Raw genomic sequence first — 16,904 nt, 5'->3', positions numbered from 1 at the left:
CATCATTTCTGGAGCGATAGAAAGGACCAAAGGGGTTGACCGGGTCCACATGGAAGAGTTGATGTGTTTTCTGGTTTGATTTAAACATAAATTATTTCTCGATTACACATTTTGATAATACACAGGTAGTTTGCAGCCAAGGATAGGATTGGTCAATCTATAAATGTGATAACTTCCCTGAGTTTTTAAACTTTGAGGGACAGTTTTCTAAACACAGATTAAGCCTAAATAAAAAACACTTTTATTAGAGTGTATTTCATTGCTTTTTAGTCAACGACTAGAGTCTTAATCTGGGTCTGGGAAACTATCCCTGTCCTGAGCGTCAAAGTTTTTCCTTCAGAAAAAGGTCACATTGGCTATTGCTAATTCGGTTTTACAAAAGGTTGCTTTGCCCTTTCTCTCTGTACTAAAGCAGAACGATCAGTTACGTAAAGTCATAATTAGTCTTAGTCCTGAGCTGCATGGAAAGTGTTAGATCCGGAACCGCGATGTATTAGTGGGACCAGATTTTCTGTACAGCAAATCACACAAATCTTTTGGAGGAAAAGAAAAATCAAGAGCCGTTTCGCTGAGCACAGAGGTGAAGCTCTGGGAAAGTTAAGCTCCACTTTATTCTTGAATAATCACGTCAACTATTCTTTCTGTGACCCCAAATCCAATTCTGGTTAGCGGTATAACACCCGTCCCCCTGAATATTTAAATATTCGGAGGAACTGTTCCTTGCTTTACCGTTCCGGTCAGGTTTGAATGTATCTCCAATGTCATTGTGAATATTGGGAGAGGGATTCTATCAGTTCGTGATCAGTTGAATCCATTCCATCAGTTCTGGTCAGTTCATACTGGAAGGGGTCTCAGCATGTTGTCTGTATCAGTCCAGTTGATTCCAAACGTTATCCAAACGTTACATCATCACCCTATCACAAGCCCGTGATTAAAACCGTACGATCACATGACCTGCGTCGGATTCCTGAGCTTGGGATTGGCTAATCCGTTTAAGGCTAATTGTTCCCGCTCTCCTCCACATTAAGCTGTCAGTTTACAAATAGAATGACCCACCTATCACAGAACACCATGTCATCTGCAGTCTGCCTACCCTCCCTCACCTTTCTAATGCCACTATTAGCGTCTGGGTCAGACTACTGTCAGCTGTTTATACACTTAAAATGGAGTGTGTACATGTGTGTCTATGTCCCTGTGTGTGTGTGTGTGTGTGTGTGTTTGTGTGTGTGTGTGTGTGTGTGTGTGTGTGTGTGTGTGTGTGTGTGTGTGTGTGTGTGTGTGTGTGTGTGTGTGTGTGTGTGTGTGTGTGTGTGTGTGTGTGTGTGTGTGTGTGTGTGTGTGTGTGTGTGTGTGTGTGTGTGTGTGAGCGTCTGACCTTCTTCACTCATAACGCCCCGAGGCTCCTTAGTCGTGAAATCAATTCCATTCCACACACCCTGACCTCCTCCTTAAGGGAGTTTTCATACGATCTCTATCCTCACACACGCACACACAGACAGACACACACAAAAACACTTTTCGCTATTCTCTCCCTCCCGTAGATAAATTGACATGTGTGTGTGTGTGCGTGTGCGCACCTTTGATGGTGATGTGTGGACTAGCGTAGTGGAGGCTTACAGTGGGATTTTTTGTAGAAGTCTACAGTCACAAGTACTTATGAATAGTTAATAGGCAATAGAAGTCAGCCCAGAGAGCTGGGGGAGAAAATGTTGGTGCCTCCCATTGGTACCTCGCTCCTCTTTCCCCCATATCTCTCTCATTCTCTCCCCTCCTCTCACCTTCCTTACTATTTTACTGCCCTCATCTTCTCTGTGTGTTTCATACTGCTTTGTGGCTATCAGATTGTGTCAGCCTTTTTTGCGTGTACATTTGTGCACGCCCACACAGGGGGAATATGGTGGGAAACTAAGACAGAACTTAGCCAGATTGACAGTTACTTAGCTGAGCCTGCGAAGGCTGGCTGACGTTACAGGAGAAAGGCCTGTCTGGTGGCTGTCAACTGCAGCGCTGCAGCAGAGGATTGAATCAGTCGAGGGGGAACGCCTCAAAGCCTGTACACACAGTCTGGAGTGGAGTTATCATACCAAACACACCATAGAGCAATCAAATAGAACGTTGTAATACACCATCTATCACTATTAACTAAACCGTCAGGTACAGTATTGTCCCTCTCCTCTCCTGTTTTGCTCCCCGTCACAGCTGTTTCATTGTTAAAGGGGATGTTGTTTCATTTAACACCCAAACTGTAGAACTAAATGATCGAGCACTGAGCTGCATCTCTTCTGTTTCTCTTTCTCTCTCTATCAGCTTTGATGTCAGCTGGATGCTGTACCACCAACTGTAGAAATGTCAAAATATGGGACAGGTAAGAATCATTCAATAGGACACATTTGAACTTTTTAGTAATTTAGCAGATGCTTTAATCTAGAGCGATTTACAGTAGTGAGTACATACATTTTCATACTTTTTCCCCTTGTACTGGTCCCCCGTGGGAATCGAACCCACAATCCTGGCTTTGCGAGTGCCATGCTCTACCAACTTTGCTCCCGAGTGGCGCAGCGGTCTAAGGCACTGCATCTCAGTGCAAGAGGCGTCACTACAGTCCCTGGTTCGAATCCAGGCTGTATCACATCCGGCCATGATTGGGAGTCCCATAAGGCGGCGTTCCGGGTTTGGACTGTGTAGGCCGTCATTGTAAATAAGAATGTGTTTTTAAACTTGCCTAGTTAAATAAAGGTTAAATAAAAAAATATCCCTTCCTTAAATGTAGCCCTCAGCAAAACTTTACAAAGCCTGTATAAGCAGACCTGAGCCAGAGGGAATAGAAGAATTGTAACTCTAGCTGTGTCATCCTATGAGTCAGAGAGAACGCGCCCAGTGTGGTAGCCTGGTCCTAGATCTGTTTGTGCTCTCTTGAATGCCAATGACCAGACGTTGTCAAGAGACCACAAACAGATCTGGAACCAGGCTACCAGTGTGGTAACTAAGGTATGCATCACATCAGTTGGCCAATCTGGGTGTATAATAATCAAGCTGTGTGGCAGACAGTGAGACTGTAGTGGGTATATAGTAATGAAGAGATAGAGGTGACCTTCCCATCTTAAATCTTGTCCCAGCGGGGAGGGAGCAGATGACTGTGTGTGTGTGTGTGTGTGTGTGTGTGTGTGTGTGTGTGTGTGTGTGTGTGTGTGTGTGTGTGTGTGTGTGTGTGTGTGTGTGTGTGTGTGTGTGTGTGTGTGTGTGTGTGTGTGTGTGTGTGTAGGTGGCTGTTTCAGTATTGAATGATTCAGCGACAGGACATCCCCTCTCTCCTGGGGGATTGCACACCACTTTCTCAGAATTTCTCTCACCCTCTTTCTCGTATCCCCCCCTTCTCTTTCTCTTTCTCTTTCGCTCTGCCTCTTTAGTCACATCATAACAGTAAGTATATTATTGATGCATTCAAAGTATGTCTAAAACATGTCTTCTTCTCCCTCATAGCTTCGATGCCTCTTCTTGACCACACTGCACCCCAGCTGGGACGTTTGGGGTGAGAGGTATCTCCTCAACGGGGGGATATGGAGGGTCCAAACCTCCTGCTGCCCTGGCCCAAACAGACACTAGGACAACTGGACACCCCTCTCCAAGATCCTGATGGTCTGTCCTATCCGTCCTCATATACTACTATGTTTCCATTTCTACGTCTAGAGTTCGGGACAATTCGGGGGAAAACTTGGGAATGCTATTAGGACGGATGGATGGCATTCCCAAAGACTGCCACAGCTAAATGGATGAGAGCGAGACTAGATACCACAAATGAGCTCCCTGCCAACCACCATGACATGGCCTACCTCCCAGAGAGGGAAAGAAGCAGGGGAAGAAGTGAAAAGAAGGAGAGAAGAAGAGCACCACTCCTCTCTGTTTACAGATTCAGCTCATCAGTCTGGGGTCCACTCTCTTTCTCCTCTCTCTCTCTCTTTCTCCTTATCTCTCTCTCTCTCTCTCTCTCTCACTCTCTCTCTCTCTCTCTCTCTCTCTCTCTCTCTCTCTCACACTCTCTCTCTCTTTCTCCTCTCTCTCTCTCATCTCTCTCTCTCACTCTCTCTCTCTTTCTCCTCTCTCTCTCTCATCTCTCTCTCTTTCTCCTATTCATCTTTCTCCCGCAGCCTCTCCTCTCTCTCTCTCTCTCTCTCTCTCTCTCTCTGTCCTGTTCATCTTTTTCCCTCAGCCTCTCCCCTCTCTCGCTCTCTCTCTCTTTCTCTCTCTCCTATTCCTCTTTCTCCCTCACTCAGCCTCTCTCTCTCTCTCTCTCTCTCTCTCTCTCTCTCTCTCTCTCTCTCTCTCTCTCTCTCTCTCTCTCTCTCTCTCGTTCCTCTTTCTCCCTCAGCCTCTCCCCTCTCTCACTTAATCTCTATATCTTCACTTCTACTTTCTTCTTCCCTTTCCTCTCTCCCCTGATTTCTCGCTCTCTCCCACCACCCCCTTTCTCTTTCCACCCCTCCCTCTCCCCCCCTCCTTCCCCCCTACCTCTAGCAGCCTCCACAGATATTCATCATCTTCTTCTGTGTACTGAGACAGTAGTAATCTAATGTTCCTCCTCTCGTCTGCAGCCACAAATCTAGATGATAAGATTATCCTATCCTCTCCCAGTCATCATCTCAAACTTTTGTTGACCAATTTCATTAAACAGAGTGAAAAAGCTGAAGTTTGTGTTAAAGGGAAAGTTCAGCGAAATTGCATATTTAGATATTTGTTTCCTCACCTTGAAAACAGTTTCTCAAATATCGAATTTTGCTGAACTATCCCTTTTTTAGAAGTTCCTAGGCAATTACCCTCCACCACCACCAACATGCTGTGTCTTATTACAAAACTACAAAATGGCCGCCAATGTTAGCTTGTTGGGTAACATTGTAGTTCTAACCAGATACAGTGTTACGGTGTTAGCCTAGTTTTATTTTTTGTAAAATCTTGCTCCCTTCCGAGCACCTATATTTCCAGCTAGGGAGGTGAGTATACATTCTCCATGTTGTTTTATACAAGAAAGGTAAAGTCAAAGTACATAGTAGTTTATTGGGATTAGTTTTCTATATATATATATATAATGATTATTATTTTTGACTGGTATTAGAACAATTATATGAAGATATCTATGTATACAAAATAATAAAGATTCTTCTTTATGTAAACTTTGGTTTTTGGAAAACTTATTTTTGCATGATACTACTACAACTATACATGTAATTAAGGCTGGGATTCAATCCGATCGCGGGTTGTAGGCAATGCGACATTTTCTGAATGGGCCGACTTATGCCGTGTTTACTGTGAATGCAATCTCTGCGAACACTGGACCACTGCCTACAACACCCGATCGGATTGAATCTCGGTCTTACCTTATTCTATGCAAAGATACTGTGTGTTCTACGTTGTATATAGACGAATATAATATTCATGTGCATTTGTATGAATTAGGCAATTGATATCATTTACATTACATTTAAGTCATTTAGCAGACGCTCTTATCCAGAGCGACTTACAAATTGGTGCATTCACCTTATGACATCCAGTGGAACAGCCACTTTACAATAGTGCATCAGATCTTTTAAGGGGGGGGGGGGGGGGGCAGAAGGATTGCTTTATCCTAGGTATTCCTTGAAGAGGTGGGGTTTCAGGTGTCTCCGGAAGGTGGTGATTGACTCCGCTGTCCTGGCGTCGTGAGGGAGTTTGTTCCACCATTGGGGGGCCAGAGCAGCGAACAGTTTTGACTGGGCTGAGCGGGAACTGTACTTCCTCAGTGGTAGGGAGGCGAGCAGGCCAGAGGTGGATGAACGCAGTGCCCTTGTTTGGGTGTAGGGCCTGATCAGAGCCTGAAGGTACTGAGGTGCCGTTCCCCTCACAGCTCCGTAGGCAAGCACCATGGTCTTGTAGCGGATGCGAGCTTCAACTGGAAGCCAGTGGAGAGAGCGGAGGAGCGGGGTGACGTGAGAGAACTTGGGAAGGTTGAACACCAGACGGGCTGCGGCGTTCTGGATGAGTTGTAGGGGTTTAATGGCACAGGCAGGGAGCCCAGCCAGCAGCGAGTTGCAGTAATCCAGACGGGAGATGACAAGTGCCTGGATTAGGACCTGCGCCGCTTCCTGTGTGAGGCAGGGTCGTACTCTGCGGATGTTGTAGAGCATGAACCTACAGGAACGGGCCACCGCCTTGATGTTGGTGGAGAACGACAGGGTGTTGTCCAGGATCACGCCAAGGTTCTTAGCGCTCTGGGAGGAGGACACAATGGAGTTGTCAACCGTGATGGCGAGATCATGGAACGGACAGTCCTTCCCCGGGAGGAAGAGCAGCTCCGTCTTGCCGAGGTTCAGCTTGAGGTGGTGATCCGTCATCCACACTGATATGTCTGCCAGACATGCAGAGATGCGATTCGCCACCTGGTCATCAGAAGGGGGAAAGGAGAAGATTAATTGTGTGTCGTCTGCATAGCAATGATAGGAGAGACCATGTGAGGTTATGACAGAGCCAAGTGACTTGGTGTATAGCGAGAATAGGAGAGGGCCTAGAACAGAGCCCTGGGGGACACCAGTGGTGAGAGCGCGTGGTGAGGAGACAGATTCTCGCCACGCCACCTGGTAGGAGCGACCTGTCAGGTAGGACGCAATCCAAGCGTGGGCCGCGCCGGAGATGCCCAACTCGGAGAGGGTGGAGAGGAGGATCTGATGGTTCACAGTATCGAAGGCAGCCGATAGGTCTAGAAGGATGAGAGCAGAGGAGAGAGAGTTAGCTTTAGCAGTGCGGAGCGCCTCCGTGATACAGAGAAGAGCAGTCTCAGTTGAGTGACTAGTCTTGAAACCTGACTGATTTGGATCAAGAAGGTCATTCTGAGAGAGATAGCAGGAGAGCTGGCCAAGGACGGCACGTTCAAGAGTTTTGGAGAGAAAAGAAAGAGGGGATACTGGTCTGTAGTTGTTGACATCGGAGGGATCGAGTGTAGGTTTTTTCAGAAGGGGTGCAACTCTCGCTCTCTTGAAGACGGAAGGGACGTAGCCAGCGGTCAAGGATGAGTTGATGAGCGAGGTGAGGTAAGGTAGAAGGTCTCCGGAAATGGTCTGGAGAAGAGAGGAGGGGATAGGGTCAAGCGGGCAGGTTGTTGGGCGGCCGGCCGTCACAAGACGCGAGATTTCATCTGGAGAGAGAGGGGAGAAAGAGGTCAAAGCACAGGGTTGGGCAGTGTGAGCAGAACCAGCGGTGTCGTTTGACTTAGCGAACGAGGATCGGATGTCGTCGACCTTCTTTTCAAAATGGTTGACGAAGTCGTCTGCAGAGAGGGAGGAGGGGGGGGGGGAGGGGGAGGAGGATTCAGGAGGGAGGAGAAGGTGGCAAAGAGCTTCCTAGGGTTAGAGGCAGATGCTTGGAATTTAGAGTGGTAGAAAGTGGCTTTAGCAGCAGAGACAGAAGAGGAAAATGTAGAGAGGAGGGAGTGAAAGGATGCCAGGTCCGCAGGGAGGCGAGTTTTCCTCCATTTCCGCTCGGCTGCCCGGAGCCCTGTTCTGTGAGCTCGCAATGAGTCGTCGAGCCACGGAGCGGGAGGGGAGGACCGAGCTGGCCTGGAGGATAGGGGACATAGAGAGTCAAAGGATGCAGAAAGGGAGGAGAGGAGGGTTGAGGAGGCAGAATCAGGAGATAGGTTGGAGAAGGTTTGGGCAGAGGGAAGAGATGATAGGATGGAAGAGGAGAGAGTAGCGGGGGAGAGAGAGCGGAGGTTGGGACGGCGCGATACCATCCGAGTAGGGGCAGTGTGGGAAGTGTTGGATGAGAGCGAGAGGGAGAAGGATACAAGGTAGTGGTCGGAGACTTGGAGGGGAGTTGCAATGAGGTTAGTGGAAGAACAGCATCTAGTAAAGATGAGGTCAAGCGTATTGCCTGCCTTGTGAGTAGGGGGGGAAGGTGAGAGGGTGAGGTCAAAAGAGGAGAGGAGTGGAAAGAAGGAGGCAGAGAGGAATGAGTCAAAGGTAGACATGGGGAGGTTAAAGTCACCCAGAACTGTGAGAGGTGAGCCGTCCTCAGGAAAGGAGCTTATCAAGGCATCAAGCTCATTGATGAACTCTCCAAGGGAACCTGGAGGGCGATAAATGATAAGGATGTTAAGCTTGAAAGGGCTGGTAACTGTGACAGCAAGGAATTCAAAGGAGGCGATAGACAGATGGGTAAGGGGAGAAAGAGAGAATGACCACTTGGGAGAGATGAGGATCCCGGTGCCACCACCCCGCTGACCAGAAGGTCTCGGGGTGTGCGAGAACACGTGGGCAGACGAAGAGAGAGCAGTAGGAGTAGCAGTGTTATCTGTGGTGAGCCATGTTTCCGTCAGTGCCAGGAAGTCGAGGGACTGGAGGGACGCATAGGCTGAGATGAGCTCTGCCTTGTTGGCCGCAGATCGGCAGTTCCAGAGGCTACCGGAGACCTGGAACTCCACGTGGGTCGTGCGGGCTGGGACCACCAGGTTAGGGTGGGCGCGGCCACGCGGTGTGAAGCGTTTGTATGGTCTGTGCAGAGAGGAGAGAACAGGGATAGACAGACACATGGTTGACAGGCTACAGAAGAGGCTACGCTAATGCAAAGGAGATTAGAATGACAAGTGGGCTACACGTCTCGAATGTTCAGAAAGTTAAGCTTACGTTGCAAAAAATAAGAATAAAATACAAGATCTTATTGACTAAAATGATATAGTACTGCTGGCTGGTGAAGTAGCCTGGCTAGCAGTGGCTACGTTGTTGAAAGTGAAGCTGGCTAGGTAACCTCGACAATTTCACTAAATTTCTCTAAACTACACAATTATCATGGATACAAGGACAGGAAAGACAACTAGCTAACACTACGCTAATCAAGTCGTTCCGTTGTAATGTAAGTTTCTACAGTGCTGCTATTCGGTAGAAGTTGGCTAGCTAGCAGTGTTGGCTAGGTAGGAGGACGGCAGCGCGGCAGGCGAAAAATAGCTGGCTAGCTAACCGATAATTACTCAAAGCTACACAATTATCTTAGATAAAAAGATAGCAAAGAAAACTATGTAGCTAGCTAACACTACACAAGTCAAGTCGTTCCGTTGTAATGTAATCGTTTCTACAGTGCTGCTAATCGGTGGCTAGCTGGCTAGCTAGCAGGGTTGACTACGTTACGTTAGGGCGAGAATACCTGGCTAGCGAACCTCAGCGAACCTTGATAACTAAACAATTATCACCGATACAAAGACGGCTATGTAGCCAGCTAAGTAGCTAGCTAAGATCGAACAAATACAAATCAAAGATAGCAAAGACAACTGTGTAGTCAGCCAACACTACACTGATCAAGTCGTTCCGTTGTAATGCACTCGTTTCTACAATGCTGCTATTCGGTGGCAAGCTGGCTAGCTAGCAGTGTTTGGCTACGTTGCGTTACGTTAGGGCGAAAATAGCTGGCTGGCGAACCTCAATAACTACACAATTATGTTTGATGCAAAGACGGCTATGTAGCTAGCTAAGATCAAACAAATCAAACCGTTGTACTGTAGTGAAAATGAAAATCAGACCGTTGTACTATAATGAAATGTAATGAAAAGTTTATACTACTATTCGGTAGACGGTGGACGTTTGCTAGCTGCTGGGCAGATAGCAGTGTGGACTACGATAGACGACGGAATACGATAATTACGCAATTATCTTTTATACACAGACGGCTAAGTAGCTAGCTAAGAAGAAATTGCTAAGGTTAGACAAATTAAACCGTTGTACTATAATGAAATGTAATGAAAATGAAATGAAAATTTATACTACCTGCAGAGCGAATGCAAATGCGACCGCTCGCTCCAAACCGGATGTTGTTATATAGTATGTACGCAAACAGTACTTCTCTATGGTGATTTAGGAGGACATGATCTCAACAGTCTGAAAGTCTAACAATAGTAGGTTATGGTGTCGCTCACCACCATCAACTCCCCTTGTCCCATCAGATCAGACAGGGTCCATGTCCCATCAAATCAGACAGGGTCCATGTCCCATCAGATCAGACAGGGTCATTAGTGACTAGGCCTTGTCCCATCAGATCAGACAGGGTCATTAGTAACTAGACCTTGTCCCATCAGATCAGACAGGGTCATTAGTGACTAGGCCTTGTCCCATCAGATCAGACAGGGTCCATGTCCCATCAGATCAGACAGGGTCCGTAGTAACTAGGTCTTGTCCCGTCAGATCAGAAAGGGTCATTAGTAACTAGGTCTTGTCCCATCAGATCAGACAGGGTTAGTAGTAACTAAGCCTTGTCCCATCAGATCAGACAGGGTCCGTAGTAACTAAGCCTTGTCCCGTCAGATCAGACAGGGTCCGTAGTAACTAAGCCTTGTCCCGTCAGATCAGACAGGGTCCGTAGTAACTAAGCCTTGTCCCATCAGATCAGACAGGGTTAGTAGTAACTAAGCCTTGTCCCATCAGATCAGACAGGGTCCGTAGTAACTTGGCCTTGTCCCATCAGATCAGACAGGGTCCGTAGAAACTTGGCCTTGTCCCATCAGATCAGACATGGTCTGTAGTAACTTGGCCTTGTCCCATCAGATCAGACAGTGTCCGTAGTAACTAAGCCTTGTCCTATCAGATCAGACAGTGTCCGTAGTAACTAAGCCTTGTCCCATCAGATCAGACAGGGTCTGTAGTAACTAAGCCTTGTCCCATCAGATCAGACAGGGTCCGTAGTAACTTGGCCTTGTCCCATCAGATCAGACAGGGTCCGTAGTAACTTGGCCTTGTCCCATCAGATCAGACAGGGTCCGTAGTAACTTGGCCTTGTCCCATCAGATCAGACAGGGTCCGTAGTAACTTGGCCTTGTCCCATCAGATCAGACAGGGTCCGTAGTAACTAGGCCTTGTCCCATCAGATCAGACAGGGTCCGTAGTAACTAGGCCTTGTCCCATCAGATCAGACATGGTCTGTAGTAACTAGGCCTTGTCCCATCAGATCAGACAGGGTCCGTAGTAACTAGGCCTTGTCCCATCAGATCAGACAGGGTCCGTAGTAACTTGGCCATTGGACAGGAAGCTGCTTCACCCCATAGGGACTCTGCCCATTGTGTAACCATAGGACAAGGTCACTTCCTAACCCAAGCTCCATTTCCTCTTACCTCTGACCCCAAATGGCACCCTATCCCCTACATTGTGCACTACTTTTGACCAGAGCCTTATGAGCATTATGGGCCCTGGTAAATGGCAGTGCACTACATAGTGAATAGGGTGCCTTTTGGGACGCACTCTGTGAGGATGACAGATTGTCCAAATCCCATTAAGTTACCATGACATCTGCTTCTCCGGATTTTGGATGGAAGAGGGGTTTGGTAACGGGGGTGTAGTGGATGTGTGTGTGTGTGTGTGTGTGTGTGTTAATGTGCCTGTGTGTGTGTGCGCTTATATGTGTGTGTTTGTGATTGAAATAAATTTCCGGCTGATCTACTTCATCTATCTGTTTGTTTGGAGTGATTAGGGTTCACTTTATTGCTCCAAAATAATCTCTTTGATGAGACTTACTCCCAGCCAAAGTATGTGTGTATTAGTGCCGTCGTATCTGTGGTGTTAGTGGGTGTTATCCAATGGGATCCCGGATGCTTCTGGGAGATCAGGCTGCTGATGGAATCGAGTGATCCCCTTATTAGACGGGAGAGTTCTGACTCAGAATGAGGTAAGGATAAGCGAGGAGTGTGTGTGTGTGTGTGTGTGTGTGTGTGTGTGTGTGTGTGTGTGTGTGTGTGTGTGTGTGTGTGTGTGTGTGTGTGTGTGTGTGTGTGTGTGTGTGTGTGTCTTCTCAGGGATGCTGCATGGGCTCAGAAAGATAAAGAAAACTATGTGTTTGTGTTTATGTTCAACTTGTGTCTCTATTTAGCCTGTGGTCTTGGTTTGGAGTGTGTTGAGATGAAAGGGGCCAGGAGAAGATATGTAGTTTCTGAAGAGTGAAGTCTGTGTGTTGGTGCTGAGAACAGAGTGTTTCCCTAAGGAGCTCACTTGCTCGTCAAGTAATGTCAGACATTAGCACAAGGACCAATGTTTGTCAATGTTTTCTGAACTGTAAGTCTTGGATATGTTGAAGTGATATTTGGTATTACTGCACTGTGTTGTGCTGTAGTAGGTAGGCTACTGTGTTGAACTGTACTGTAATATGCTGCTGTGGGACTATGCATATAGTGTCTCTCTCGCATGTAATGCCATTGTGATGCAACGTTGGACTTCAATGGTGTGAACAATTTGTGGTAAGAAAACTGTGAAATGTTACTACAATTACATCACAATGGATGAAAAGCATAACATGTGATGGTATAAAATAGTATATAGTATAAAACATCTGCAATTAAGTCATATTTTGTCTGAAATAGACAAATGGATCAACTTGACCAATCCAACATATATTTTTCAAAGGATAACATTTTGTATGTACGGAGAACAGCTAACTTACTTTGAGACATATCCGGTTGTTTACATAGTTGTTTCTGACTTAATGTGGAGCGATAACCTCCTATCTTACTTCTTTACCATGAAATGAATGATCGTCAATGGCATTGTTCTGACCTCATAAACCATACTGTACATACGCTTCTGTCCTTTTAATGTGTAGAGGGGGCATCAAAGTTACTCTTCAAGTGTTTGATTGCCCATATTTGTAGAATTTGGAAGGGAAACAATCTCTCTAACTTGTCTCTCAATGTATGAATGGGGCCCAATGTCTCAGTTTGCAACCCGTTAAGCCCAATGTTACGTTTTTGCAACACTTACACATCTACCTCTAGCTCTGGCTCACAATGTTTGTTTCTCAATGTTCTATTCCTCTACATAATCACTACACCGCAGAGAAGAAGGGAAAACATATTTCAAGTCATGTACTTGCATGGATGGCCTACAACATAGGGTATGCTTGTGTAGGGGACCAATGTGGTGCCAGACGAGTGGACATATTTCAAATTAAATCAAATTGTATTTGTCACATGCCGCGAATACAACAGGTAGACCTTACCTTAAAATGTTTACTTACAAGGCCCTAACCAACAATTCAGTTTAAAGAAAATAGAGTTAAGACAATACAAAGTAAAAAATGAAAATATATATATTTTTTATTAACACAATAAAGTAAAAATAATGAGTCTATATAGACTACCGTTCAAAAGTTTGGGGTCACTTAGAAATCTCCTTGTTTTTGAAAGAAAAGCACATTTTTTGTCCATTAAAATAACATGAAATTGATCAGAAATAAAGTGTAGACATTGTTATTGTTGTAAATGACTATTGTAGCTGGAAACGGCAGATTTTTTATGGAATATCTACATAGGCGTACAGAGGCCCATTATCAGCAACCATCACTCCTGTGTTCCAATGGCTGGTTGTGTTAGCTAATCCAAGTTGATCATTTTTGTCAGGCGTGTGCGTACTTGTGTTGAAGTCAGGTGCAGGAGAACAGAGAATTGTGAACAGGGGCACACTTTATTTCAGCAGGAGAGAATATACAGACGGACGCAGCTGCGTCCAAAAACCTCCAACCAACAAGGCAAAGTGTAAAACGCTGCAAAAACACTCACAACCATCAAATGTAACATCTAACAGGCTTCGTGAAAATAACACGAGAGAAAACGCACGCAAGCCTAGTGCGTACAAAAACACGTACCACACAAACAATCTTACGCAAAGACATGATGGGGAACAGAGGAATTAATACATGTATTGTGATTGGGGAATGAAAACCAGGTGTGCAGGGAACAAGACAAAACAAATGGATACATGAATAATGGAGTGGCGATGGCTAGAAAGCTGGTGACGTCGACCGCTGAACGCCGCCCGAACAAAGAGAGGAGCCACCTTCGGCGGAAGTCGTGACAATTCTAAAAGGCTCATTGATCATTAGAAAGCCCTTTTGCAATTATGTTAGCACAGCTGAAAACGAATGTCCTTATTAAAGAAGCTATAAAACTGGCCTTCTTTAGACTAGTTGAGTATCTGGAGCATCAGCATTTGTGGGTTCGATTACAGGCTCAAAATGGCCAGAAACAAAGAACTTTCTTCTGAAACTCGTCAGTCTATTCTTGTTCTGAGAAATGAAGGCTATTCCATGCGAGAAATTGTCAAGAAACTGAAGATCTCGTACAACGCTGTGTACTCCTCCCTTTACAGAACAGAGCAAACTGTCTCTAACCAGAATAGAAAGAGGAGTGGGAGGCCCCGGTGCACAACTGAGCCAGAGGACAAGTACATTAGAGTGTCTAGTTTGAGAAACAGATTCCTCACAAGTCCTAAACTGGCAGCTTCATTCAATAGTACCTGCAAAACACCAGTCTCAATGTCAATAGTGAAGACGTGACTCCGGGATGTTGGCCTACTAGGCAGAGTTCCTCTGTCCAGTGTATGTGTTCTTTTGCCCATCTTATTCTTTTATTTTTATTGGCCAGTCTGATATATGACTTTTTCTTTATTTTAATGGACAAAAAATGTGCTTTTCTTTCAAAAACAGGGACCTTTGTAAGCGACCCCAAACTTTTGAACGGTAGTGTACATTAAACATATGTATAATGTTTCAGAGGCTACTAATGCCATGATAATCATACTGACAACCAACACACACTACTAAGGGATACATCTGGGTCTAAGGAGATGAACTAGGTAGTGTTTGACATGATTTTATAGTTTAGGACCTGTACAGGATGCAGTTTAGGAAACATATATTTGCAACGTCGGGTCTCCCAGGGATATGCCAAGTCATGGGTGTGAGAGACTGTGTGCCTTTCACTGAGGCAGGGACACAGACGCAGGTTGATTAAGAAGCATCTCTGCCAGCTGATCCGTGAAGTGTGTGTGTGTGTGTTTGTGTATGTGCTAACGTCCTTGCATGTGTGTGTGTGCTCCCGAGCATGTATGCTTTGGAGGGTGTGTGGTTACATCCCAGCGTGTGTGTGTGTGTGTGTGTGTGTGTGTGTGTGTGTGTGTGTGTGTGTGTGTGTGTGTGTGTGTGTGTGCGTGCGTGCATGTGTGGGGGTGTGTGTGTGTGTGCGTCCATATGTGTGAGTGTGTGTGCGAGATCACTGCTCTGATCCGCTCTGCTGCATTGCAGTGCGTCCAGCCACAGCCCCAGCTCCTGCCAGCCTGCCTGGGTCTGTAGAGTAGTGTCTGTTGTCCAGGGCACTTCTCCAAGGTCACACAGGTCAATCTATCCCAGTGTAGAATACACATATAGAGAGACAGTTGTTAGGTTCATCTATACACACCACAGAGATACACTGGATGTTTACAACCCATCTGACCAAGGGTGACACACACACACACACACACACACACACACACACACACACACACACACACACACACACACACACACACACACACACACACAGTGTTTTCTACCCATCTGACGGAGATGAAAAGTGTACTTTTACGACCAGGTGATGAGGTGGATATTAGTGAGGCTGCTGGCGGCTACGCTATGTGCTAATGGTGAACTCTGAGGTTTAGGGACTAAGGATTCACTTTCTGGGGTGATATGTAAGAATTACGGTATTACATTTCTCTTTCCTGTAGGTTTGCCTTTAGTATATAATGATTAACTGTAGTTTTAGTATAAAGTAGGCCAAGGAGAGACTTTTTACACTGTATTAATTAATCTTACATTTCATTGCAATGAGTCTATGGCATGTAGGCTAGAGAAACAACATTTTCAAAATGGCGCTACAGAGAAACTTGATTGATAGATTGATAATCAAGTTCTTCCGGATTCCCGTCTCACATTAAGCTCTCTGACGCACGCACGCACGCACGCACGCACGCACACACGCACACACGCTCGCTCGCACGCACACACGCACGCACGCACGCACACACACAGAGATCCCCACCTTTACCCCCTCCCCCCACACCCTCAAGACACAACACACTCATCCTCTAATTCCAGTGAGGCTGATTGTGATAAAGCACAAAGCAACGTTCAAGGGCATGAATCAAACAAACACTGAAATCCCAGTCTTCAGAGTGTAAAACATCTTTCTGCAGCTGCCGAAGACGGAGAGCAGCAATTACTCAAGTGTTCAAGAGCCTTGAGAGTTCTAATACGACGGCTCGGGAAGAAAACCACACAGGACGGCTTGTCATTGTCTTGTAAGATAAGTACAATACACAGCTCTGGAGATAACTTGAGATAAACGTTTCTTACTCTGGTATGAAGTGGATGTATTGGTCTCCGCTGGTGATTTCTATGAAGGCCAGAGGAGAGTTGTAAGAGGTTTGTTATGGGAGATGCATTGGCATTGAGAAGTGTTTGCTGTTTAGAAAGTACATACAGTGTATCTTCCCTATAGGCATAAGTCAAGACTGGAATACAATTTCTGCTTATGTACCCAGCAGTCCAATTCATACTGACTCTACTCTTCAACTACATTGTATAACAGTCATATTCTGAATTTCATAGCAATACAGACAAATGCACACAGCCACCTGTCTCCACGAGTGAAAACACACCGCTTTCCCCCTGAGTCTTACGCACAGCAAATCTCCTGTACTACATGTCAGGAAACAAGACGGAGTGTGACAGGAAACAGGCCCAGTATACTGTGCGTGTGTGCGTGTGTGTGTGTGTGTGCATGTGCACGTGCACATGCGTGTGTGTGAGAGACACAACACAGATAATATGGGCATTCATCTAACAGATGACTCGTGGTATTCTGGGAATTGTGGTCTCTGTCGTGTCACTGAGCACACTGGGCTGCATCTGTGTGTGCGTGCGTGTGTGTGTGTGTGTGTGTGTGTGTGTGTGTGTGTGTGTGTGTGTGTGTGTGTGTGTGTGTGTGTGTGTGTGTGTGTGTGTGTGTGTGTGTGTGTGTGCGTGCGTGCGTGCGTACCTGTGTATTTCTGTCTGTGAGGAGTTGTCGTGCTCATTGACCGTGCCGAATGTGA

The 16,904-nt window shown here is 46.0% G+C and overlaps 1 protein-coding gene across 2 annotated transcripts in view; it reads left to right on the top strand.

Moving 5' to 3' along the window:
- The window catches only part of ccdc85al (coiled-coil domain containing 85A, like), a 37,037-nt gene extending 31,872 nt beyond the window's left edge, over positions 1-5,165 (top strand). The window contains exons 3-4 of one of the 2 annotated variants that reach the window (XM_055913247.1): positions 2,308-2,365; positions 3,481-5,165. In XM_055913247.1, the coding sequence (XP_055769222.1) occupies positions 2,308-2,365; positions 3,481-3,499 (77 nt within the window). In that variant the 3' untranslated portion in view covers positions 3,500-5,165. The remainder of the gene's footprint in view (positions 1-2,307; positions 2,366-3,480) is intronic. The other variant, XM_055913248.1, reaches the window with a different exon arrangement.
- Positions 5,166-16,904: the final 11,739 nt, after the last annotated feature.

The sequence above is a fragment of the Salvelinus fontinalis genome, unplaced genomic scaffold (assembly GCF_029448725.1).
Source record: "Salvelinus fontinalis isolate EN_2023a unplaced genomic scaffold, ASM2944872v1 scaffold_0284, whole genome shotgun sequence".
NCBI classification, from domain to species: domain Eukaryota; kingdom Metazoa; phylum Chordata; class Actinopteri; order Salmoniformes; family Salmonidae; genus Salvelinus; species Salvelinus fontinalis.
The sequence above is the reverse complement of the archived record's forward strand: the minus strand, read 5'-3'. Positions and strand labels throughout refer to the sequence as shown.